Below are 26,393 nucleotides of genomic sequence, written 5' to 3' on the forward strand. Positions count from 1 at the left end.
GTGTGGTCCCGTGGGACGGGACATTCAGAAGCAACTTCAGAACTCCTCATAAAGAATGTGGAAATTCATAAGCAGTGAACATTTTTACCTTTTACTTGAAACACTAGAAGCGTGGTTATTTCTGCAAAGGCAGAGTAGGGTTTCTTCATGAAAATGCAGTTGGAGTTGAGGAGCTGGTGGCCCCGGAGGTCATTTACGTCGAGCTCGTCCTACCCCGTCCTCCTGTTCCCTTTCATTTTCCAGTCACTCCCACTGCCGGCGCCTCGCTCTGCTGTTGCTCTTCCTCTGGCTCTAGGAAGCCGCTTTCTGTGCCGGTGGGGCCCTTCCACAGCGTGCCCCACGACTGGTCTACAGCAGGTTATGGCCCCCTCTGGCCTGACGCCTGTGTTTGTAAATAAAGTTTTATTGGAACACAGGCGGTCACATTTGCATATACACATTTGTGCGCATTGGCTCTGGCCTCGTCGGAACAGCAGTGGCAGCTTAGCGTGGACAAAGACCCTCTGCCCCACAAAGCCTCCCCAGCCCTTCACAGAGGAGTGCTGGCCCACGGTCTACAGGGACGGTGACCCTCGCACCATCCGCAACGAGCAGTATACCTCACAGACGACCCAGCAAAGTGCCCCTGATGTACCTGACAAGGAGCAAGCAGCCGGTCAGCGTTGAAAAGCCTGCGGCTTTCTTGCATATTTGTGGGGGGTTGCAGCTTCCCACGTGTGGCCCTAGGAGCACAGTCTTCGTGACCGTGAAGTGACTGTCACCGCGGCATACTTTTCCCTTTCCCTTAAGTGCCTGCCAGGCTGCCAGAGGTGGGGGCTCCTGCACTGCCCAGCCACGTGGCCTCTGGCTCCTCGGCTCTGGGGTGAGGCTTGTAATAACGGGGACCTGTTTTGCCTCGTGTACTGATAAACTGAGTTAATATGAAGAACTTGGGATTGAGTTTAGCGCATAGTTAACATCAAACATCTGTTTTCATTGCTGTCACCCATCAAGTCCGGTTTCTGCTGGGAGCCCTGGAGAAGCCTCTCGTCCCCAGAGTAAGCCCAGGTCTCGGAAGCCTGGAGCACACGGCCCTGCGGAGTATGCCCCGCCCCCCACGCTCACCCGCTCCTCAGCACGTGGTGGTCCCTGCTGCTTCTGCGCTCCCCAGGCCTCTCCCCTCCGTGCCCACCCCTCCTCTGCCTTCCTCCGCGCCCAGCAATAAAACCCCCACCTTACATTGCATCATTCCACCCCAGCAACTCCCCAGGTAGCCCACGTTAGAGAGCACCACCTTGGTCTACAGAGGAGAGGGTGAAGCGGAATTAAAGCAACTCACCTGAGGTCTGCAGTCAGTACACGCAGAGCCTTCACTCGGCGCCAGCTCACCCCGCGAGGACTCCTGAGCCCGCAGCCCAACAGCGCCTCTGTTCAAAGACACTCTCCAGCTCCACCGCCTGGGGGACCCCCACCCACCCACCCCAGGAGACCTGCTCTCAGCTCCCCTCCTGCTCTTGCCACAGTGCGGTGTCTTTGCTCGGCTTTTGTCTATTTTCTTGCCTCGGCCCTGCTGCCCTGCCTCGTGCCGCGCACACACACACACACGCACACACGAGGGGCGAGCCAAAACGTCCGGTACATGTTTAACGTGCGACAGCCCTAGTGCTGCTCAGTTGTCTTTATCTTCATTCGAAACAGTTTTGTTTGTGTTGCGACAGCTGTCGTCACATCAGCTGCGTTTTTAAAAACTGAGCAAAACCAGTGAATTTCTGCACAGCCATTTTAATACTGAAGATGAAAGAAAATTTGTATCATTTTTGGTATATTGGGCTTTGTTATTTCAAGAAAGGTAAAAACTCACCCGATGGAGAAGGTGCCGTGACTGATCAAACGCGTCAGAAGTGGTTTGCGAAGTTTCTTGGTGCTGTTGACATTTTGGCCAAATAACCCTTCACTGCGGGGCTGTCTCATGCACTGGAAGACATTTAGCAGCACCCTGGCCTCTCCCCACCAGAAGCCTGGAGATAGCTGACATATTCAAAATATCCAAATTAATCAAGTTATTGGTGAAAATGAAAAGTGTATCTTTTTTATTTTGTGGAGGAAAAGGGGGTCCATTGACAGCCCAATACGTAGATTATGAGCTGCTCGAGGGCGGGACTGGGGTTGTGTGCCCCTCCGTGTCCCCGCGCCGAGGACAGCCGTGCCGTGCGAGTGCGGAGGTTCCTCCCGAAAGCACCGAGAACTGGCTGAGAAACACACCGACCCTTGTGCTGCAAACACTTGCCTTCCCACGTGGGTTTCATTTCAGCCGTCGTCCGTCGGAAGGCAGCACGTTTTATCGGTTAATGGCGTGGGTGCGAGTCCTTTGGCTTGAACTGGAATCCTAAGCTGCTGGCTGTTGGATTTCTCCGTCTGTGCGTGGAATCGTGGCTGCGTCTGTACCTCACGCGGCCGTCAGAGAGCGGAGGGAGACCACCGGTGCGGACAGAGCGCCGGCCCCAGCGTCTCGTTCGCAGCCAGTGGGGCTGGAGTGGCGTCGTGGGCCGTTTCCCGACTTGAGGTCGGTGAACGTGCACTCGGTCAGAGAGAGAGGTGCGGCGGGGCAGAGGCAGCCACACCGTTGGCACAGTCCCGGCCACGGCTGGCCACTGCTCTTGGACCCCGCGTCTGTGGTGCGCCCCCGTGTGAGCGGGCGGCCATGGGTGGGTGGGCGGGCGTGCGGTCCAGTCATAGCTCCTCCTCCCGGGGCCCGCCTGCGTCCCAAGTGCCCCCATCTCACGGCACTGAGTGCCGTGCCAGTGCTTGGACGTATCTTGTAGGACACAGCACCCAGCACGAGCCACCCACTTTATCTGGCGCTCAAGCCAAAAAAAAAACAACCGAAAAATGTCCCCAGCACCCGAGGAAAACGGCTGTGTGACACTAAGGTCGAGTCTCCACAGACTCCTTCGCCTCGGCTTCGGAGGCCGGGTTTGACCGTCCGCGCGTTGCGTCGTCTCGCTGCACCCCCACGGTCCCTGTCGTGCAGCCGTCGGGGGGGGCTGCAGTGAGGAGTGTCGGAGCAGCACGTGGCTCCAGCATCCCTTGCCCATCGATCATTGTGTTCACCGTTAGCCCGGGTCCCCACCCCGCCCCCAGGCCGTGCTGCCCCGTGTGGCTCTCCGCTTTGGGGCTGCGGCGAAAGCCTGGGTTTAGGCTGCCGGCCTCACCAGCGCCAGCGGGGGAAGTTAACAAGAGTAATGACTAGTATTCTGTGTTGACCGCATTGTTGGACAAAAAGTATTCCCAGTGAATGTTTTCTGAGTGCTTTCACGAGTCCCGGTGATACGTAAAAGGCCTTAATTTGTGTTTGCTTTTTATTTAGGTAACTACTCCAGACCCTCAACGTATAGCGGGGTGCCCGGTGCGAGCTACAGTGGCCCAGGGCCCGGCATGGGCATCAACGCCAACAACCAGATGCATGGACCAGGGCCAGGCCAGCCGTGTGGCGCTGTGCCCCTGGGACGAATGCCATCGGCTGGGATGCAGAACAGACCGTTTCCTGGAAACATGAGCAGCATGACCCCCAGTTCTCCCGGCATGTCTCAGCAGGGAGGGCCAGGAATGGGGCCGCCGATGCCGACCGTGAACCGTAAGGCACAGGAGGCAGCTGCCGCAGTGATGCAGGCCGCTGCAAACTCAGCACAAAGCAGGTATGCCGTCGGGCGGGCGGGCGGTCTGCGTGTGGACATGTGAGCGCATGCCAGGCGCAGGCATGGTCCCGGGTCACGGGGGTCGGCGGGGAGCGGTAGGGCGCCCTTGGGCTTGGCTGTGAAGCTGAGAAGAGGGAAGGACAGACCAGCTGTCGGAGACGCTGATAAGGAACCCTAATGGGGGGGGCGAGTCGGCAGTGTGCCGTGGCTGTGGGGCAAGCGGGACCAGCACCGCAGCACCGCTGGTGAAGGCAGCGTCTCTGTGGCTGCCTGCACAACAGCGAGTCCAGAGCCCATGACTAGTCAGAACCTAAACCACTGAAAAAAGAACCCCCCTTTTATGGCCCTGCCCCCCCATTTTTATGCAACAGGAACTGTGTATATGCACATACGTGTATTCTGTGTGTTTGTCTAAGTGTACATGTGTGAGATCTATAGACTTCCTCTCCTTACGTTTTCTCTTTCTGGGCACACTTCTCTGTGTGCCCAGACGAAAATGTGCTCACAAAAGCAGAGAGAGATTTCAGAAAGTTAAAGTTGATCAGGAATGGCTTTATCCTCAATTACTTGCTTTTACTCCTGATTTTAAAATTAATTCTTCAAGTAAATACTTGACCTGTATGAAAGTAACATACTGAATTTTAAAATTATGAGGCCCCAAGTGCATGTTTTCAGAGAAGCACATATAAATACGTTTTGTGTTTAACATACATTGAAATTCATTTTAACACAAAGCCAATTGAAAGATGTCTATAAAAACAGGGCCTCTTGAAGAAAAGGCGGAAGGTTCTAATTTTGTTCCAAACGGGAATAAAAGTGTGTGTGTGTGTGTGTGTGTGTGTTTAAATGTGTCCCTTTGTTACTTTTCCTCTGAAACTACTATTTTGGGAGTGTTAGGGATCCCCCCAGTCTGTTTTCCCCTAAATCATAAAAAATTCCCTCGAGGAATCAAAATGAAAACCATTCACCCCCTCTCTCCCTCTCTTCTTCTCCCTCCTTCTCCCCGTCTCCACGCCTCTCTCTCACCCACGCGGAACTAGAATCCTCCAAAGCCCGCAGACACCTCTGAACCGAACCCGTGCAGACTTCAGGGACTGCCCTAATGAGGCTGTCTGTGCGGACTGGTGTGACTGGTCCCGCTGAAGTTCTGATCTATGTTTAGATGAACCGTCCGTTGTTGCAACTCATAAAAGCGCATATTATGCTCTGTTTAAGTAGAAAGCACTTGATTAAGTTCGATGTGAAGCCTTGGATAGTGATCTGGGAAGAAGATAACCATAGAGACGTTGATGAAAAAGTCGTGCCAGGCTCCCTCTCTGAATCAGTTGACGTATCGTTTTACATAAAGTGATGTGTCAATATCCTGCCCTGCATTTTCATCTTCCGTTTGCACCTGGGAGAGCAATTCACAGCGAGCTCTCCGGGCGTTTAAATGGGGACTGTGTTTTTTTTTTTTTGGCTCTGACCAGAATCAGAGCTGTCCCTCAGAACCGCGAGCCGAGATCAGATCCGAGACTCTTACCTCTGCTCTCTCCTCTGCCCTGTCCCCCCTGCCTCCCTTTTGGAAGGAATGTGTCCCGTTCCACCGCCCTAGCTGCATGGTACAGAGGATCCGGCCCCATTCCACTCCCCTCCACACCTCCCCGTGGAAATGACAATGGACGGGGGTATTCGGACTTGTCTACAGAACAAACCCAAAGAAGTTGTTCTTCTGTTCTGCTTTAGGCCACCATACGTTAGGTCGCCTGCTTATCCCAGCCAGTCTGGGGCTGGCGGACGCCCCATGTTTTCCTCCCAGCACCCCAACTATGGCAACTCTCAGGCTCCCATGATGCACCAGCCTGACCAGTACGGGTAGGTAGCAACAGCCCTGACTCGCTGGGGACCTGGGCCCCCTTTTTAACTGTTAATGAACGTGCCATCTGGCTGCAAAGTAACACCCAGAATAAGAGAAGGAAAGACCTAGAAGGAACTCCACCTCAGAGGGGGTTGTGTTTTGTTTGTTTGTTTGTTTGTTTGTTTCTTTTTGTTTGTTCCGGGTGGTTGTTGGTTTTGTCCTGTGTGGTTCTCATCCACCGCACCACCTCGGTCTGGTAGCAGCCTGCATGCGCCCCCCCAGGCCTGTCTGCATGGCTTCCGGCTCGGCCCCTGCCCCTCCCCCCGAGAGGACCCCCAGGCTGGGTCTGCCTGAAAGCAGCGTCATTCCCCTCGCTGGTGTTGTGTGTGTCGTTCTAGGTGTCTGTGTTGTGTTATCCCCACAGCGTTACTGTCGTTCCTCCCGCTGCAGCGACCTGCCGCTCCCCACCCCCGATTCCGAAGTGCAGAGGCCTCGTGTGGCCAGAGACTCACTGCAGGGGACAGGACCTGGGTTATTAATAGGACTCGAGAGGGTTTCGTTATGTCATCACTAAACAGACGTCTGTGCCAAAGATTTCTATTATTTCCTTCTCCCAAGGAGTTGTAGAATGTTGAAGTCACCAGGAAAATGCCACCCAATAATCCAGCACAGGATTTTTTTTTTCCTAACACGGTGTTGCCATGCTATTATCCATTACAACACAGGAATTACATACAGCAACAAAAAGTGTCTCTTCTTTCCTACTACAAAACCGTATAATACCAGCTGTCACCAATTTAGGTTAGTGAATGCTCTCAAAGTATGTTATTAGTCAGTGATTTATTAAGCTAAAATATCACGATTGATACCATTTTTCTATAGTAATGATAAGATTATCCTACCCAGATTGAATCGTACTCAGTAGTGTCTTTAGAAACATACCCCATTCTTGGTTAAAGCAGGGAACCGTCAGCCCGCTGTGTTCAAAGAGGAAACGTGCGGAACTGTGCTTCACTAGGTACAAATGCGTGATGCAGAGAGCTTCCTAATAGTTTTATATTCAGTATACATCTGTTTCGATGGCAAGAGCAAGTGATAATTTTGCAATTGAGAGTTCTAAATCCTGTAAACATGGTTTTCAATGTGGACCAACAGAACAAAATTCTATAAACATAATCCTAAAAGTGCAATAACAACTAGAGAACTGGGTGAACCTACTCGTTTAGGGGAAGTTGTTTTTCCCTCTTTTTTTCCGTCCTTGTGGTACCTTCAAGGTCACTGTGTGAGTCAGTGGGAAGACAGCAGTGGGGAGAGGAAAGCATTTGTCATCAGCTGCTAATCCGTAGGATCTGTCCTTTCCCATCTCAGGAGCCCCATCTAGACCCACAAAGCTGGTGTGGCTGCGCCTTGCCAAGCCACATTAAGCAGCTGTGTAAAATGAATTTAAATGGCATGCACCAGAGTAAAATCTCTTCCACTGGGGCAGAAAATCAATGTTAGCTCACCAGCACGAGGAGATCTGATCTGCGCCTCGGCCAGCAGCATCCAGAGCCCTTCCTCGTGACACAGCTCCTCCTCCTCCTCCATTAAAAATAAGAACAGGGAAGAGGTCTGCGTTTCTGTGGAAACGTCACAGAGTGCTTGGCAAAGGTTCACCCTTGCAGCCCCACCCCGGCTGGCCCTGAATTTTGTCTTTCCTGTCTGTGGTATTCTTTCTAAAAAAGAAAGAAAAGAAAGTTTCGTTTCTATTTTAAATCTTCCTTTGCACTTTGCAATACGCATAACCTGTTGTGCGTTTTTTGTGTTGTGTGTGTGTGTTTTTTTTGTTTTTTTTTTTAAGCAGAAGCTTGAACGTGAGAAAACATGTGCGGCACATGTTTGAGAGTGCCGGGCTCAGAAACCCAGCTTCCCACACGCTTTCGCTTCACTGGGACAGCTCGTTGCGGCACACCCATGTTTCTGCTTTTGTTTTTGTCTTCTTCCGGGTCGGTAGCTGTCAGGTTCAAGTTGGGCGGACGGCCGGAAGACGTTTTTCTCCTTGTCAGTTTCTCTTTGGGAGAAGAAAGGGCGTTCACAGTGTGTCGCAATGACTTCCCTGAAGTCAGAGCCCCAAAGGCGCTGGGAACCGATGGAAAACGCCGAGGAAGGCGAGTTAATGACGAAGGTAGTGCGCAAGCAAGCGTGCGTGCAATGAGAGAGAGAGAGAGAAAGAGAGCCGTGAACTTGAGGGCGCAGGGCCGGGGTGGCCCCAGGCTCTCTCTGCAGGTGGGGAGGAGGCCAAGCGGAAGCGCACGCAGGTGCACTGGTTGGAGGCCAGCTCCCAGCCCCTCCCACAGGGGGGCGGGCAGCGCCAGGGTGAGACCGGCCCTCCACGCCGAAGAGGTTAAGGACTATATAGATGAATTGTTTTCTCTCTTTCCCCTTTCGAGTAGAGGAATCCCTCATTTTGACTGTAAGAGGGTTTACAACAGAATGGGGTGGACATGTTGTTCAGGTCCTAGACGAACTGCATGGCAAAATCCAGTGTCTGACATTAACGGCCTGTATCTGTTCCGGAGACCCCCCCCACACACACACACACTCTGGTAGACCTTTCACTCAGAGGCGTTGCTGCGTTCAGGGTTAAAGCGTTTCCAGTCAATGTCACAGTCTTGCACGCCGCAGTCGATCTTGACCACCGGCTGGGCTCAGGGATGGCCGGTGACGCTCGCCTTCAGTCCGGTTCCGGGGGCTGTTGCTGCTTCGCTCTCGGGCTGCTGGCTGGGGTGCGGCTGTGACAGGAAGGACCCGGGGTCGTGCGGGGGTGGAAACAGAGGTCGGCGCTCTCGCCCACACACGTGCGGACCCCCCTCCCCCATGCTGGTACAAGCCACATCTTGTCCTCGCGCTGTCCCCACGAGACCCCCCAGTGGACCAACGGAACACCTCGAGGAGGAAGCCTCGCAGACTGCGGAGTCCTCAGAACAACACGTCAACCAGAGAAGTGTTCTTCCTGCACTGAATAATGTGTCACAGCCACAAGTGTGGGAACCTACATTTTAACACTTTATGTCATGCCAAAAATGAGCACAGTTGAAATCAATTTTGGTAAAATAGGAGATTGGGGGTTTTATTTTTGAGTCTTGGCCGCTCTATAACAGGGTGAAGGAATTCCACCGCGTCTTAGCCAGTGCGTTTCTTGTCAGTGACACCCACCTGTTTGGACACTGAGGCGACAAGACGTTTCGCAAGAGTCCGAGCCGTGGTCCTCCTCCGCCCGCAAACCCCCGGCTGCACTCAGCAACACGGGCGGGGCGGTCTGTCCTTGGGGTGCACGGCCCTTGTGTCTGCGCCTCAAGTGCACCCCTGCCTCACACGCCCACCCCTCCAGCAACTGTTCTCCGGTGAAGTGTATTTATAATTCATTTCCCTCCTGCTACTGGCCAGCAAGGCACTTTTCCCCCATTATTCCTCTCTGAAGCCGGTACGACGGATGGGCCGGAGCCACTGGCCTGGAAACCCGCTAATGGAGATAGCGCAGCCGGGTGTCAAGGGGGGCGAGGACTCCGCGTCGCGCCCCGGGAGAGAGTGGGGTCCCAGTGCCCGAAGACCCGCGAGCGATTTGTATGAAGAGCTCAGCCCCTTGGATTTGGACAATTGGGTTTTTAAATAATAGCTGTGATTTGAAAAGTCATGCTATTAAAAGACAAAGAGGAAAGATTTCAAAGGCTTAGATGGTAGTTTTGTTTCTGCCGTTAAATGGGAGAATTTGCAATATCATCTAAATACCGTGCTTTCATTTTCAGCCTTTTTTTTTTTCTTCTTTTCAAAATTCAGAATTTGAATGAATATTATGCTGGTATGTGAAGGTGAGGGTTTCAATCAAACCTTTCAGAGTTACAGAACTGTTTCAGCAGCCAGAAGGCACGTTCACTGGACTTCAAACCAAAAAGCAGTAAAAGGCGGCTCGAAGCATGGAACGTGCAGCGACCCTCTCGTGGCCTGGAGTCTGCGGCGGCCCCGGGACGCCTGGCTGTCCCCGAGAGAGACACCTGGAGACTCACACTCGCCGGGCCCCAAGGGGGAGGGCCGAGGCTCCTGGCTGGGGCTTCCGCGCCTCCTGCTTCTGAAGAGTGCCAGCCGGGACCCGGGGCGAAGGGACAGGAAGGTGCCCACGACAACGTGGACTGCGTGCACCTGATGCTGCGGCTCAGCCTTCGGTGCTTCCTGACTCCTCGTAGCAGTCTCCCCGAACCCTCTCGCTCTCCCTTTTGGTGTCTTCTCGCAATCTGAAATAGTCCGGTTCCCAGCCACCCCTAGTCTGTCGTCCTCATTCAGATTGTCCTCCTCACAGCCGGTGCTGCCCTTCCCATCTGTTGCACAGATAGCTCATAATGCTCACGATGGGCTCGGGGCCCTCGCTGACCGGAGAGGCTCTCTCGGTGGAGTGTGTGCCCAGTGGAGTCGTCTGGGCCGCTTGTCTACGTCCAGTCTCACGGCCCTGCCCACCTGTCTGGCCCCTCACGGCCCCACCCGCCCACCAGACAAGGTGGGACTGTCGCAGCTAGACTCGGCAGACTCATCCACCCATCGTGGGAAAGGTCGGCGACCCAGCCCAGCCGGGCCCAGGTGGTCAGTTCCTACAGGGCCGCGTGGCTGCCATCCTGGCTCCAGCTGGTGGTGCGCCGGCCTCGTCGCCAGCCTGCAAGGCCTCCCAGTGGATCGTGGGACCTGCTGGCTTGTTGTCAGTCCGAAATCGGATGAGCTGGCCGACGGGCCGGGCCGAAGGCAGTAGGAACGGCGTGTGAGGGGTGAATGCACCGTCCTTGCCCTCCCCCCCCCCCCCCCGGGCTGGGGGCCAGGAAGCGTTGTGGGTGAGGGCGTGAGGGTCACGGAGGAGGGCTGCATTCCCCAGCGGCTCCCGGGGCTCCCAGCAGGCTAATCGGGACCTTCGCTCTTACTTTGAAGCCTGCTTCTGTCACACAGCTGAGACAACCCCAACCAACCGAAACACGCACAGCTCCGAACGTTAGGTCTTGCTCCTTGCTTTGAAAGTTAACTCGTTTTCCCTGGAGTTCCCTTTGGCTGAGTACCCACCAGGTAAGACCCTGCTGGACTCTGCCCCTCCCACTGCTCGGGGCACAGGGACTGGCGAGGATGCATGGGGCTCATTCTGTTTGGCTCAGTTTTCGGGCCTTTCCTGCAACTTTTTACCCAATTTTAAACAGTGTTTTTGGGGGGTGGGCTGGGGTGGGGGTAAAAGGCAGAAAACTGTACTTGAACAATTAAAATTTAAAAAAATTAAATTTTACTCCTGCAAAACAATAATAGTGTTTTTGCTTAAACTGAATAACTTTGTAGCCCACGGCTGCATGTAGTTCAGGAAACCCATAAGAATTTTAGGACTTTTTTTTTTTTTTAGTTAGAAATGACTGTATTATATTTCCTGGCATGATAGCCCTGGACAAGTGGATTCTTTGTCAGATGGTGTTAGCAAGTGTTGCTCTGACAAAGGAGACGAGACGGAGATCTCAGGACCCCAGAATTTTCTTTTTTCAGCCCACAGGTTGCCCCACTGCAGGTTCCTGGAGTCGACGGATGCATAGCGGTCTGTGTGTTCTTCTCAATCATCTCCCGAAACACCACACAGATGAGCTCCCCGCTGTTGCTCCCGGGCCCTCGTTATGTGTCGCATTCCCGTGCTCCCCGTCTCCGAGGGGCCTGCACCTCGGAGGAGACGCCCGCCCCTTGTCGGGCCCCTCTCTCTGTCACCCCTCGCCCCCAGAAGGGGACAACAGCCTGGTGTGACCAGGGGGCGCACCTGTCGTTGAACAGGAACAGCCCAAAGCTTTGTAAGGTACCGGTGACCTTTTTTTCCACGGCGTTATGATCTCGGGGTGAGCTTTTTGAAGTACGTGTCTTTAAAGCAGTTAGAAAGGGGCCTCTGGACTCCAGTGGCAGCTCATTTTTCTCCCCTGAGGGTCAGTGGATGTCCTGTTTACCAGACTGAAAAACCGCGCCCTTCACATCTTGTCCGAGCCCAGTGGGAAACCGTACCGGGACTCTCACAGTTCTGGGGTCACCTCTGGCAGGGCACGGGCAGGTTTGGGGACCCTTCTTTGCCCCCTGTGGCTTTTGCCCACACCCTGAACTCGAGGCGGCTAGCGTTCTGGGCGTCAGCAGAGCAGCACTGACGCGTCAGATCTGAAGCCTCTTCAGAAGGGAGACTGGGAGTTCGTTTTCGTGCAATTGTTGGTAAACAGTTTATAATAACACCACAGCGGGCTTAGCAAACCAAAATCGCCTTCGAGATGAAGAGGACGTTCTTCGTTGCCAATTTCCAAAACTCAAGCCCCAGACGGATTCTGCACCCTCTGCACATCCTGATAAGAGAGTCTCTCACTTCAAAACCCTTGAGTGAGCTTTGCTCTCCCGGTTGCTTCGAAAGAGAAGGCGGGGATCCGTCGGCTGCGTTGGGAACAGCTCGCGCCAGCTCCCCACGCCGAGCCGAAAAGAAAATACGCGTCTCGAAATTCTGCCACAGGTGCCTGCTGTTTCGGCAGAGCTGAGAACAGGTCAGGGCCTCCGAGGAGTCTGCGTGAAGCGGTTAACAGGAAGGGGGAAAATGTCTCTGACGCCGTAGGCTTTTCGGAACCCCGTGCAGCATACGCAGTACCCCTCGGTGCTTGGTGGAGTCCGCTTCACCAGGGTGCGGGGGTGGAAACACAGCTCTTCGGAGGAAGTGGAGACGGGCGGGAGAGGCGCTGCAGACACGGAGGGCCCCGTGGGCCTGTGGCGGAGGTGGGCCAGGGAGACCGTCCGCTCCGCCCCAGAGAGTGGTCCGCTGAACACCTGCTGGCGACACTGTTCTGGAGACCGTGTGCCAGCCCAGGCACCGCTGCCCACCCGTGGGAGGGGACTTTTGCACAGAGCCATTAAAAAATAACACTCCTCGTTGCCCGTTCTTAAAGGGAAAAAACTTAAACGCAGCAGTTACCCCAGGGTTTGGGGAGTTCCTGATTTATCGTGGAAAATGGCTAACCGTGCTGTCAGCGTTGTCAGCGTTGTTGCTGGCGTTGCACATGCTCTAGCTTCCTTCAAGGGAATGGGCCAGGCCATCGTGAGCCGAGATCACGACGAGATCACGTTCACAGCGAGGGGAGCTGGCGGAGGAAGACTCGGGAAGCATGGTAAGCACGTGCCCACAGAGGCAGGAACGAGAGGAGCTCCACTCCACTTTCCAGACGCGAGTGTCCAGTGTCTCCACAACGTTGCCTTCGGGGAGCTCAGAGGCCACACGCCCACAGCCGAACTCATGACCTTGGCCGTGCTCCTGTGTCCGCGCCTGCCCCATCTCCATCCTCTCGTGCAAGCCGCCACCTAGGGGCACCGAGGTGCGCCTTCTCTTTGCTCCCCGTGTTCCGTCCGTCCCTGGGTCCCGTCCGCCTCACCTCCGAGATCGCCCTCGGCCGCCCTCCTCGCTCCCCACGCCTCCGTCCGGGGCTCCGTCGTCTCTCACCTGGACCGTCCTGAAAGCCACACAGCCGGCGGCGGGTCCTCCCTTCCACCGTCAGAGAACAAGCAGCCTTTGAAAGACACATCTTTTCACGCCCTTTCTCCTGCTTTTTAAAGCCTTCCCGTGTCTCCCGTTGCTCTCAGGACACAGACACAGCCTTACAGAACCGTAGGCCTTGCGGGACGCGGCCCTGCCCTCCCTGTCCGCTGCCGCCTCCTGTCCGCCCGCTGTCCCCTCCCGGAAGCAGAAAGGCCCTCCTCCCCTGCTGGACCCCCCACGGATCCCTCGGGTCTCATCTGAAGCGCCTTTCTGTGCCCATCCAAGCCAGTGCCCTTTGACCTCACTGCTCTGGTTATCTGACTTGGGTTGGTTGGTTGGTTAGTTGGCTGGCTGGTTGGTTGGTTGGTTGGTTGGTTTGGACAACGACTGTGCCCCTTTCCCACTCCCCTCCCACACCCATCTTAAAACACCCATCTTGAACAAATGATTGGAACTTTCAACCCAAGAGAAGGTATTTCTGATTAATTAAGTTATTTCGAGCATGTCTCCCTGGGTGGGAGGTGTGGTGGTTCTTTTACAAAGGGGGAAAAGAAACGTGTGCTTTCACAGGACTCGACGAATTACAAATCGTCGGTACTTCCGTTTGTCCTGTCCTTGGCTTACTGAGAGCAAGCCACTTTACCCCCACAGGATCGATTCTAGCCAGAGCAGTCGGCTGGTTGAAATTGCAGTGCTGTTTTGCCACCGGAATCGCTAATGCCCTTGTGTTCACAGGCATGCTGGTGGATTAGCCACACCAAAAATAGGCCAGCACTTTAACAGCTTTCTCTTCTGCTGTGAACGTGTTATTTTGGAGGCATAGGGAGTGTGGTTCCCTCTTGAGATACCAGATTAAAAATAATCGCGACCGAAGTTGTCCCTCTTCGCACCGCTCTGGAAGAGTCGCAGGGAGCGTGGGTTGACAGTCTGTTTTCCCGGTGGGGCGGTGCCGGGCGCATCCTTTGTGTTCATGAAGCGCTGAAAATAGGGCACCCCGGGCAGTGTGCACGGGCGATTGGGGCAGTCTAGGAATGAACGTCTGGAATTGGGCTTTTCACGGTCTCGAGTTCCTGGTTCTGATACCAGGTTTAAGGGAAGCGTGCCCCACATCTCAGTGTTCACCTAACGTGTTCAGTCAGTAAGCAAGCTTTCCTGACCCGGTAGCTCAGACCGCCTGTTGCGTGACGCCCACACAGAGGAAGGCACGTGTGTGCCTGGCGGCCGGGCACTGTCTTCTAACAAGGCAGGCGCCGCGGCCTGCTCGTTTGGAGCCCGGCCCCCCCCCCCGCCCGAGGTTTTCCAAGGACGTGCTAGACGCTTCGGAGTGTGGCTTCACTCGTGTAGTGGCTGTTTCCAAAGTATTTCTTCCTTCTGTCCCTACTCTTCTCCAAAGAGCTGTATAGAAAATTCATTCTTTTCCTTTTTTTTTAATTTAATCTTTAATGTATTTTTTCCCGTTACCATTTGGTTCCCTTATACTCACCCTCTCCCCCAACACTGTTGTCCATGTCCATGAGTCCTTTTTCCTTTTTGCTCAGTCCTTTCACCCCAACCTTCTCCACCACCCCCCCCCACCACCATCAGCTGTCAGCCTTCTCTCCATCTGAGAGTCTGTCCCCATTTTCCTTGTTAGTTCAGTCTGTTCGTTAGATTCCCCATATGAGTGAAGTCATACGGTATCTGTCTTTCTGTGACTGGTTTATTTCATTTAGCATAATTGTTCTCCAGGTCCATCCCTGCTGTTGCAAAGGATAAAATTCTCACCATTTTTATAGCCGAGTAGTATTCTATTCTAGAAATGTGCCGTAGTTGTTTTATCCACTCATCTACTGATGGACACTTGGGCTGCTTCCGTATCAACTTGGCCGTTGTAAATAATGTCGGAATGAACATAGAGGTGCTTATATTCTTTCAAATTAGTGTTTTAGGTTTCTTCAGATACATTCCCCGAAGTGGGATCACTGGGTCAAAGGGCATATCCAATGTTATTTTTTTGAGGTATCTCCATACTGTTTCCCACAGTGGCTGCACCGGTCTGCATTCCCACCACCAGTGCAGAAGGGTCCCCCTTTCTCCACATCCTCCCCAGCACTTGTTTGTTGATTTATGGATTGTAGCCATTCTGACAGGTGTGAGATGAAATCTTATTGTGGTTTTAATTTGCGGTTCTCTGATAATTAGTGATGTTGAGCATCTTTTCATATGTCCGTTGGACAGCTGTACATCCTCTTTGGGGAAATGTCTATTCAGGTCCTTGGCTTATTTTTTACTTGGCTTATTTGTTGGCGAGGGGCTTCTGTGGGTTTTTTTTGGTGTTAACTTTTATAAGTTCTCTATAAATTTGGGGGCACTTGGATGTTAACCCCTTATTATCACATGTAATGGTGAATATGTTCTCCCATTCTGTAGGTTGTGTTTTAATGTTGTTGATCTCCTTCAGTGTGCAAAAGCTTTTTAGTTTGATGTGGTCCCTTTGTTTATTTTTTCTTTTGATTCCCTTGCCTGAGGATTTATAGCCGATAAAATATGACTATAAGCAGTGTCTGAGATTTTGCTGCCTATGTTTTTTTCTCCGTCTTTTATGGTTTCAGGCCTGACGTTTAAGTCTGTCATTCGTTTTTATTTTATTCTTGTGTGTGGTATGAGAAGGTGGTCTAGTTTCATTTTTCTGAACTTATCTGTTCAATTTTCCTAACACCGTTTATTGAATAAGCTATCTTTAATCCATTATGTGCTCTTGCTTCCTCTATGGAATAGTAATTGACTAGAAGGGCGTGGGTTTATTTCTGGGCTCTCTGTTCTGTTCCGTGATCTATGTGTCTGTTTTTATGCCAGTACCATCATGCTCTTTTGATGACTGCATGTGGCCTTATGATATAGTTTAATATTAGGTAGTATGATCTCTCCAACTTTCTTCTTCTTTCTCAAGATTGCTGTTGTTATGCAGGGCCTTTTGTGGTTCCATATAAATGTTTGAAAAATTTATTCTAGTTTTCTGAAATACGTCATGGGAATCTTGAATTGTGTTGACTCTGTAGAGTGCTTTGGGTAGTATGGACATTTTAATGATGTTAATTCTTCCTATCCACGAACACAGTATGTGCTTCCACTTATTTGTATCTTCTTCACTTTCTGTCTTCAGTGTCTAGTAATTTTCTGAGTACAGGTTTTTATATCCTTGATTAGGTTTATTCCTAGGTGTTTTATGCATTTTGCAGTAATTGCGAATGGGATTATTTTCTTAATGTCCCTCTAGTTCGTTATTGGCATATAAAAACGCAACTGATTTTTTATTATTAATTTTCTATCCTGCTACTTTGCTGAATTCATTTATCAGTTCTAGTAGTTTCTTGGTGGACTCTATGGGGTTCTGTGTGTACAGTATCACGTCATCTGCAAATAATGACAGTTTTACTTTCTCCTTTCCAATTTGGATGCCTTTTATTTCCTCTTCTTGTCTGACTGCTGTGGCTAGGACTTCCGGCACTGTGTTGAATAAGAAAGGTCAAAGCAGACATCCTGTCTGTTCCCAATATGAAGGGGAACCCTTACTGTTTTCCCCATGGAGTATGATGCTGGCAGTTGCTTTGTCACATATGCCTGTTGTTGAGGTATGTTCCCTCTAATCCCACTTTGCTGAGAGTTTTTATCGTAAATGGGTGCTGGGTTTTATCAAATGCTTTTTCTGCATCTATTGATATGATCCTGTGGTTGTTAGCCTTCACTTTGTGTGGTGAAGCACATTTTTTGCTTTGCAGGAGTCGAACCAGCCTTGCCTCCCTGGAATAAATCCCACTTGATCTTTTTGGATGCATTGCTCTGTTCGGTCTTGCTGAGGATTTTAGTGTCTGTTCATCAGAGTTATTGGCCTGTAATTTTCTTTCTTTGTAGTGTCTACCTGTTTTGGAATTAGGATGATGCTGGCCTCATAAAATGAGTTTGAGGGCCTTCCCTCCTCTTGAATTTTATGAAATCGTTTGAGGAGAGGTGTTAGTTCCTCTCAGAACGTTTGGTAAAATTCACCTGTGAATCCATCGGTCCAGGGCTTTTGTTTGTTGGGAATTTTTTTATTACTGCTTTAATTTCACTACATGTAATCTGTCTATTCAAATTCTCTGATTCTTCCTGGTTTGGTTTTGGAAGATTACATGTTTCTAGGAATTTATCCACTTCATCCAGGTTATCCAGTTTGTTGGTATGTAGTTGTTCATAATGTTTTCTTATAATCCCTTGTATTTCTTTGGTGTCAGTTGTTATTTCTTCTGTTTCTGGTTTGTTTTTTGTTTGTTGTTTTTTTTTTTATTTAGGTCCTCTCTTTTGTTCTTGGTAAGTCTGATTAAAGAGTCAGTCCTTTGTCAATCTTATTTATCTTTTCAAAGAATGAGCTCTTGTACTCATTGAATTTTTTATGCTTTTTTTAGAGTCTATTTCCTTTATTTCTGCTCTGATCTTTATTATTTCTTTCTACTCACTTTGGGCTTTGTTGTTCTTTTTCAAGTTCCTTTAAGTGTAAAATTACATTGTTTATTTGTGTTTTCTCTTGTTTTTTGAGGTAGGCCTGTAACACTATGAATTTCCCTCTTAGTATTATTTTCCCAGTGTCCCACAGATTTCAGATTGTTGTGTTTTCATTTTCATTTATTTCAGGATGTCCGTTGATTTCTTCCTTGATCTCATTGTTGACCATTCATGGTTTAATAACATGTTATTTAGTCTCTATGTCTTCATGTGTTTTCTGGTGTTGTTCTTGTGATCGATCTCTAGTTTCATAGCATTGTGGCCAGAAAAGATGCTTGATGTGATTTCAGTCTTCTTAAATTTATTGAGACTTGTTTTGTGCCCTAATATGTGGTCTATCCTAGAAAACATTACATGTGCACTTGAAAGGAATGTATATTCTGCTGCTTTGGGGAGAAATGCTTCGAAGAGGACAGTTAAACCCATTTGACCTCAAGTGTGGTTTAAGGCCGCTATCTCCTTGTTGATCTTCTGCTAGAAGATCTATCCACTGAAGTCAACGGGGAGTTAAAATCCCCAACTATGATTTTATTTCTTTAGATCTCTCCCTTTATCTCCATCAAGATTTGCATTACATGCATAGGTGCTCCTGTGTTGGGTGTGTAAATGTTTACTAGGGTCATATCCTCTTACTGGATTGTTCCCTTTGTCATTATGTAGTGTCCCTTGTCTCTTACTGTAGCCTTGGGTTGTTGTTTTTTTAATTGTTCAAGTACAGTTTTCTTTTTTAATTTTATTTTTATTGTATAGCCTTAGTTTTAAAATCTATTATGTCAGCTGTAAGTACTGCTGTGCCAGCTTTTTTTTTTCCTTTCCATTTGCATGAAGTATCTTTTTCCATCCCTTTACTTTTAGTGTATATCTTTCAATCTGAGATGTGTCTCTTGGAGGCAGCATATATGTGGGTCTTATTTTCTTACCCACTGAGCTACCCTATGTTTTTTGCTTGGAGCATTTAAGCCATTTACATTTAAAGTGATCACTGATAGATACATATTTAGTGCCATTTTATTGTTAGACTGTTTTCCTCATTTTTTTTCTTTCTCTTTTTCTTCCTCTTCTTAAAAGGAGCCCTTTCATATTTGTTGCAGTTCTGGTTTGGTGTTAACAAACTCCTTTAGCTTTTTCTAGTCTGGGAAGCTCCTTATTTCTCCTTCAATTTTAAATGATAGCCTTGCTGGGTAAAGTAGCCTTGGTTGTAGGTGCTTGCTTTTCGTCACCTTGACTATTCCACAGCCCACTCCCTACTGGCCTGAAATGTTTCTGTTGAGTAATCAGATGACAGGCTAATTGGTGCTCCCTGGTATGTAACTACCTGCTCTTCTCTTCTGGCTCTTAGCCTTGTCTTTTCTTCTTGAAGCCTTGTCATTTTAATTCTGATGTGTCTTGGTGTAGGCCTCTGGGTCCATCATGTTTGGGACTAGGAGTTTCCTGGACTTGTGTCTTTTTCTTTCACCAGATTAGGGAAGAATTTCTTCAAATAGCTCCTCAGGCCCTCCCTCACTCTCTTCTCCTGGCATTCCCACGATGTGGATGTTGTTCTGCTTCATGTCCAAAATGTTTCTTAAGCTCTCCTCATATTTTTAAATTCTTTTTTCTTTTTGCTGCTCTGCCTGGATGTTTTTTTCTACCTTGTCTTCCAGATGACTGATGCAGTCCTCTGCTTCATCTAACCTACTATTGATTCCTCCCAGTGTATTGTTTGTATCAGATATTACAGTCTTTATTTCTGACTGGTCCTTTTTTATGGTTTCTTTGTCTTTTTGCATGCTGTTGAGTATCCTTATAATCATTACTCTCAATTTTCTATCTGATAAATGCTTGCCTCTTTTCAACTAGCTCTTCTTCTAGAGAATTCTCTTGCTCTTTCATTTGGGGTCTGTTTCTTTGTCTCCCATTTTGGCTGCTTCTTTGTATTCGGTAGATCTGCAAAGACTCTGGTGCAGGCCTCTGTCAGATGCCGCTTGTGACTGGCCCTGGTCAGCCCGCTGGGAGCTCTCAGCGGTCCGCAGGGTGTGGCCCCCTCCACTGGGCCTGTTTGTGTGCAGAAAGCCGTTCATTTCAAGATACATGTTTCCCACTTCCCTGTCTGTCACCATTGACCAAAAAATGGTGATAACTGTTAAACCAATATGATCTATAAATTTCTTTTAAAGCATCAAAATCATGTATGGACCATTTTTTTTTCATTTTACTATAGTTGACTTAAAAACAAGATATTTAGAGAATTTCATCTTGAGTTTTTAAGTGCCAGATCTAGACTGTAGTGGGAGTCAGTGTTCCGCTTCCTGTCTTCAGCGTGGACCCCCGGCGGTGGTCACTTGGGCACGGGCGTTTGCCTCTGGCTCTTCCCCAAAGCCAGCCCTCGGTAGGCAGATGAGTGTGCAGTGTCTTAGAACTCTCCAAAGTGACTACAGGAGAACCTATAAAAAAAATCACGTGTGTGTGCATGTGTGTAGGCCGAGAAGCAGGGCAAGGAGCACTCTCAGGAAGTGCATTCGCAGTCCCCCCTCCTGAGGTACTCGTGTTTAAAATAACCTGTGTTCTGCCCCGTCTGGGGTGGCTCCCTTGGCTGGGCATCAGCCGCAAACCGCAAGGTTACCAGTGGGACTTCCAGTTGGGCACGTGCCTCGGTTGCAGTTCGGTCCCTTATCAGGGCACGGGCAGAAGGCGGCCGATCATCGTTTTGCTCCGTCGCGTCGATGTTGATGTTCCTCTCCCCCTCCTCCCCCCATCCCCTCTCTCTAAAACAAAAAAAAACAGCCTGTGCTTTGTCATTGAGTGACAGACTGTAAACTGTTGCATATCATCCCAGCTGAAGAGCACTTTAGACACAGTTCCTCTGGTCAGCTGCAGGACTACGTGTTTAAATGACAGGGTGGAGGGACCGGTGCCTGGCTGCACGCAGACCTGGCCCCGGGGAGCCTGGCCCTGAGGCCAGCACGCTGTGGGTGTGAGCACCATCTAAGGGTCACTCTCATGGGGCGCAGTACAGGGGCTGCCTTAGTAGCATCATCACAACGAAACATTATTTTTTAGTGTTTATCAAATTCTCTCCCAGGATACTCTCGGGCATTCGTTGCCACAGCTGTTGCAAGTGAGGAATCTGTGGCATCGGGACAGTAGTTTTAACAAAAACTTTGTGCGCCCATAGACCCACTAGAAACCGTAGCCTAGTGGTTCACAAACCCAGAGGTCAAGGTTAAGGCACTTTGCTCTTCCGGGTACCTCTTACCTTTTCATAAGGTTTTACAGTGGAAACGTTTCCCTTGGTTCAGTTTGTATGTTTGCCTGATTTTATTTGGTTCTGCCTGCTGCCGTTTCCTTCAAAAAGAGGAAGTCCCAGTGGTGGACTTCTTCACCCCCGAACTCCACGTGGTGCCGTGGTCGGAAGGGGCCAGCAGCCGGTGAGTGCGTGCCGCCTCCGGAAAGGGGCCGACTCCCGAGGGGGCCGCACACCCGGTGGTGGTGCTCAGCCCATCCGAGTAGGGGGGCCGCTGCTGGGAGCCGCAGAGACCCTCTGGCGTTAGTTAGCCACTGCGGACAGGTTGGAGTGCTCAGCTCAGTCACAGGGGTGGCCACCTGCGTCTCCTGTCCCAAACAAGTTGTCTCGATTTCCCGAATTCAGCAGAATGCATCAAGAGCTCTTTTTTAGTGTTAAACCCATCTTGCTTATTCAGAATTACCAGTAGTCTTGGCAGTAGTTTCCAGAGCAGTGATGAGCAGGATTTTGTCCACGGTGATGAGAGACCGCTCCTTCCCCGGTTCAGACGGGCGGCCGAGTGCCGTGCTCGGGCCCACACATGCCCCACGTTCCCGCGAGGCCTTGTTTCCCTCGGCTGCTGCACTGCTCGGAAGCCCAGAGGCCTGCAGCGCACAGGATGAGCTCCTTCCTGGGAGCGGGCGTCCAGGGAGCTGACTCATTCACCTCCACCGCCTCTCACGGTGTCCGCCTCACTGGAGGCTGCCCTCCAGGAAGAAAGGAGCACCCTTCTGACTTGTGGGCTTTCTCCAACTGCACACGAGTCCGGCAGGCAAACGGAAAGTTCTGCGTCCGTCTGCTGTGTGGCCTCACGCTGGTCTCAGCAAGTGTTCGCAGCGTCGGGGGCCCTGGAGAAAGAAGTGTAGGGCGCTGGGCTCGCAGCAGGCTCGGGGAATTCGGTTTCTGCCACTTGCTAGCTGCGTGTCTCTAGGCAAGTTACTTAGCTTCTCTGATCCTGTCTTCCTTTGTATGGGGGCATAATTCCACCCACCTTCCTCCAGGAATTTAAAAAATCAAGTATCAGGCATATTTGTGAGGACGTACTTGGGGAAGTATTAATGTTAAAGTCACCGTCAGTCCCTCTGTGTTCATGTGTAAAAACTGAGGCCCCGGAAGCCGGAGAGGCTCGCTCCCACATCGCAGTGACAGTGGAAAGTGTAGCTAGTGACAGACTTGAGACCCCTGGCTTTCTAACCAGACTCCTAAAAACTGTAGGCATGGTTTAGTTGAGGCCCGTGGGAACCAGCAACCGGCGCCCAATGGGCAGTTGAATCTTTAATTTTTTTGTTATTTTAAGGGTATTTTTTAAATCTCTGTAATGCAGACACTCTTCATCTTGTGACTGAAGATGGACAGTGCAGACAGGGGGGGAATCACGGACTGGGGTTAGATGGGGCCTCTGAGGTACCTTCACTTAGCCATCCGCCTGCTAGGTTTTATGTTCGGATTCTCATCTCCTCCTAGTTACAACAGGGTGCAGGAGGAGCCCTCAGCTTCATATGCATGTCCGTTCCACTACGTGTGGAACTGAGTTTGGTGGAAGCTTGAAAATAGGGCCATCTTTTGTTCTCTGTTCGTTCATTTAAAGTATTTTTTAGTAGCTGGGTCATGGGCTCAGTTGCCCCTCCTAGGAGGCGTACACCTCAAAGAGCCAAGGCGTGCATGTAGACTGTCTGAATGTGCAAAAGAAAGTGCAGATTGCTGCAAAAGGCGGAGCCTCCCGGGGGCGCAGGAAGACGGACTGCATAGAAAAGGTGGCCCGGTCTGGGTCTCGCGGAGGGACAGGTCCGAGTTGGCTGGGGTTGGGAGGCCGATCAGTGACTTGAAAGTAGTCTCCAGAAAACAGCCTGTTCTCAGTTAGGGATGCTCTCCCTGTGGTTTATCCGTCAGCAAGTCGAAGCGAACTGCCCCAACAGGGCCCACTTGTCCTCTCCTGAAACAGTCAGGTCACCTGAGTGCTCAACTTGCTTTTGTTTAAACGAAAACACCTCAGAGGAACCTAAGATATTCAGGAGTTAGTGACCCTAACCACCCGGGAATGTGTTTGTAGCTGCCGGGCAGGATCTTTCTAGGTGTGGGCTGACGGAGAGGTGAGCGGGAAGCCAGGGGTGGCCTCAGCCCCTTGTTCCTGAACTGCAGCGGGGGCTGTGACACTGGCTCAGCAGGGAGTTGTCATGTCACGTGGAACCTCAGCGAGCTGCGCATTCACGGCTCCTTTCTCCCAGAGCCACACTTACACCGTTAGTCTTTCAGCCTTCTAGAATGTTCTTTCCAGGCCATCATCAAGTATTAGCTTGTACAGAATTTCTCTGAATGGTTTAAATAATATTTAAAAGAAAGAAAAAAAAACACTCAAACCTTTAATACTTTGAATTTTCAAATGGACCGTGTTGGAACTTTTTCTACAAGCCAGAAAGTTGAATGCACGGCAGAGAGCTGCACAGTAGAAGACTAGTATGTTGTTTTGTCGTTTATTAATGACTTATGTTAATCTCTTAAAGAACCTTTAAAAATGTTTTACTATTAGACATTAAGAGCCAACAAATGACAATTTAATGGAAGTAGAGGGGGTGATAAATCATAATTAATTTGGAACAGACAGGCAAAGTGGATTTTTATTTTTCTTGTTAGCTTGAGTCCTAAAAGTAAATATTAGTGGCCAGATCTTTGAGAAGTTTTTTGAAGGTACTGTATGAAGAAAAGCTTGACACCAGTTTGGAGTCTTTTAAAGATTTTGCCACATTGCCGCCAACTTGCTTTGCTGTAAGTTTTCTGGGAGAATTAAACCACCTCGCCGTTAAAATCCCCCTCCCCTCACCAATTACCTGCAATTAGAGAAATGACACTGCTAGACATTTATCTCCTTCAGATCCAAGAACAAACACCTTTTGCTGCTTTGCAGTAGTGAAGAGGTTTGTCTCAAGAGTATAGACAAAAAACTAACCAAACTGAGTCACCAAAAAGATAAGTTCGTGAACCTGCAGGGCAGTGGAGGAGGGGCGGGCCTAGCAGAACCTGAGCCCGTTAGGGACACTCGCAGCCAGTCTGACCTCCCTCCCTTCTTGTCCCAGGAAACCCTACAAAAAGAAACGGAAGTCTGACGTTCACTGTGTAATTTTTAATACAGGGCGATTGGTGTGTTTTTAATAGCACCTAATTTTAGAATGTTAAAAAATAGGGCCGAGGGGAGTTTTGGAAATGTTTTATTAGAAAACTTAGGTCAAAGAGTTTTGTTTTTTTTTTTTTAAATAACATACCCACACTGCTTATTTGTTTTTCATCTCTTCTGTTTATGGATGTGAGGGTACTAAGTGATGTTAATAGTCAGATCTTTTTAAATGCTAGGAGTTAATTTTGCTTGCTTTTGTAATTCCTGTTCTTATTTCAAGTATCCCCTTTTTTGCTTATATTTCTCTATATAAATCTTGACAAGCTTGAAAATGTGGAATTTATTTGTGGAATTTATATTATTTGGAATTTTTACATAGCGCATTAAGTAATTTACTTGGCAATAGAGTTCAGCCTCTCTCTCCAGGACATAAATTACTTCAAGCAAACACGAAAAGTAGTAGCCCCCACCCCGTGCACAAACGCATTATGAGAAATGGCTGCCAGGGCAGACCGCCGCCAGTGTACGCGGCCAGTGTACGGACACGTGTGCTTTCTCTCCATACAGGCAAGGCAGCTTTCCGGGTATGAATCCGAGTGGACTCGTGGCTTCCAGCTCTCCCTACAGCCAGCCCATGAACAACAGCTCTGGGCTGATGAACACCCAGGCGCCGCCCTACAGCATGACGCCCAACATGGTGAACAGCTCCACAGGTAACCCTGGTGGCCCCAGGCTCCTGCGGCTGCCCGCCCCCGCCCTCCTCCCTAGGCCTGCACCTCGGGCTGTACGAAACCCACTCCAGCCTCGGGTCGTTGGTGAAAGGGGAGAATATTACTCCTCTGCTTCTTGGAAATTTGCTCAGTCTCTTTAGCTGTCTTAAGACTTAAGGGTCCTATTTTATATAAATGACTTTTATGCATTCTGTGTATAATAGGTGGGCATATTTCAAATGTCATTGGAGATGACTTGCTAAATATATACACTCAGTTCTTCCGGGGGTCATTAGGGGACTGCTGGGGGACCCGTGGCAAAACCTGCGTTCTCCGTTTGATAGTGCTGCAGGTACGTCTTAAAGTCCTATTTTCAGATGAAATGATTAAAGGCCAGAATGAGGACAGAGGCTGGAGTATTTTTTTCATTTAGGGGAAACTCACCTTTAAGTGTCTACATGAAAATGTGCTCCTTGTCGATTGTCTCTGTTGAGAAATTATATATTAATGAACTGTCTTAAATGTTTCATTATGTTTAAATTTTTCAGCCCACTTGATGCCCTCAGTTGCTTTCTTACCAAATCCCATCTGATCAGTGCAGTGGGAGAATTCTGTCAGTTTGTGGCAATATTAAGAATGTCCAAAACCGTGCAAATACACCATGTTCTCAGACTCCTTAGGCCCCGAACCGCCTCTCGGAGCCCCCCACCCACCTAGAGACCGTGAGTGCTGCCCTCTAACTGGAAGAACGCTGCGTAGCTCAGTCTACGACCCCGCCAGCGTGAGCGATGCCGTTTGGGGTGGGGGTCGTCCCCGTAGTCAGTCCAGAGCTGGAGCAGCCGCTGGGCGCCCCGCGATGCTTTCCGACACGCGAGGAGAATGTTGAGGAGGTGGAGGCCTGGCCTCCCCTGGTCGCGTCTTCTCATTTCCCCCGCCTCTCGCTGCCTTCCTGGCCTCTCCCTCTCCCTCTGGGAAAGGCCACCTGAAGCTATTGTACCTCCGTCTGGCCGAGCAGACAGCGGGCAGCTGGGCTTCCTGCCCGAGCCCCCGAGTCCTTGGTGTCCGGGGTCTAATTTGGTGTAGTGCCTTTCCCTGATTACTGAAAAGTGTGTGGAAGAGGAAACAATAGAAATCACCGGTGAAAGTGAGAGTTTTTAAATAAACAAATGGCCCTTCCTGATGTCAGGCAGGCAGTCCCTTCCCTTCCTCCCTGTGAGGTGGCCACCTTACATTTGCAGTGAAAAGTGCAAAGCTCTGCTGAACAGCCTGTGAACTCACAGCTTCCCCACTGTCCCGGGTAACAGGGGCTTTGGGTTATGACATTATGGGTTTTGTCTGGCTTGCTGAAATAAAATTACCTCAAAGCGTTGAAACTACACAATAAATTCTCACCTACTATTAGCAGCACTCATTTTTCCCCTTTTCCTTTGGACTCCAGAGCCGCAGAACGAACCAACAACAAATAGATGGCACCCTGCCCTGCCTGAGAAGATTTATGTATTCCTAAGGAACAACCAATTTAATGGAGATTCACAGAGAGGGGTTTTTTTTTTTACTATTTTTCAGATAATTCAGTTATTCGTTATTTCATACGAGGTAATCTGTTCCATGAAAGGCCATTTATCCTCACAGGCTTTTGTACAGGCTAGTAGTGTATATATATTTTTTATTGCATTGTGCATTTTGAAATATTGAATTTTTAATAATTTTAACATTTATCCATTTTTTTCCTACACATTCATGTGATTT

At 49.9% G+C, this 26,393-nt stretch overlaps 1 protein-coding gene across 9 annotated transcripts in view; it reads left to right on the forward strand.

The window, feature by feature from the left end:
- Positions 1–26,393, forward strand: part of ARID1B (AT-rich interaction domain 1B) — a 395,667-nt gene that overhangs the window by 333,176 nt on the left and 36,098 nt on the right. For 6 of the 9 annotated variants that reach the window (XM_045844119.1, XM_045844124.1, XM_045844125.1 and 3 more), the window contains 3 exons: positions 3,347–3,674; positions 5,400–5,528; positions 24,502–24,647. In XM_045844119.1, coding sequence (XP_045700075.1) covers positions 3,347–3,674; positions 5,400–5,528; positions 24,502–24,647 — 603 coding nt within the window. The remainder of the gene's footprint in view (positions 1–3,346; positions 3,675–5,399; positions 5,529–24,501; positions 24,648–26,393) is intronic. The other 3 variants (XM_045844121.1, XM_045844123.1, XM_045844126.1) reach the window with 1 other exon arrangement.

The sequence above is a fragment of the Phyllostomus hastatus genome, unplaced genomic scaffold (genome assembly GCF_019186645.2).
Source record: "Phyllostomus hastatus isolate PE091 unplaced genomic scaffold, TTU_PhHast_1.1 phas_contig_40, whole genome shotgun sequence".
In the NCBI taxonomy this organism is placed as follows: Eukaryota; Metazoa; Chordata; class Mammalia; order Chiroptera; family Phyllostomidae; genus Phyllostomus; species Phyllostomus hastatus.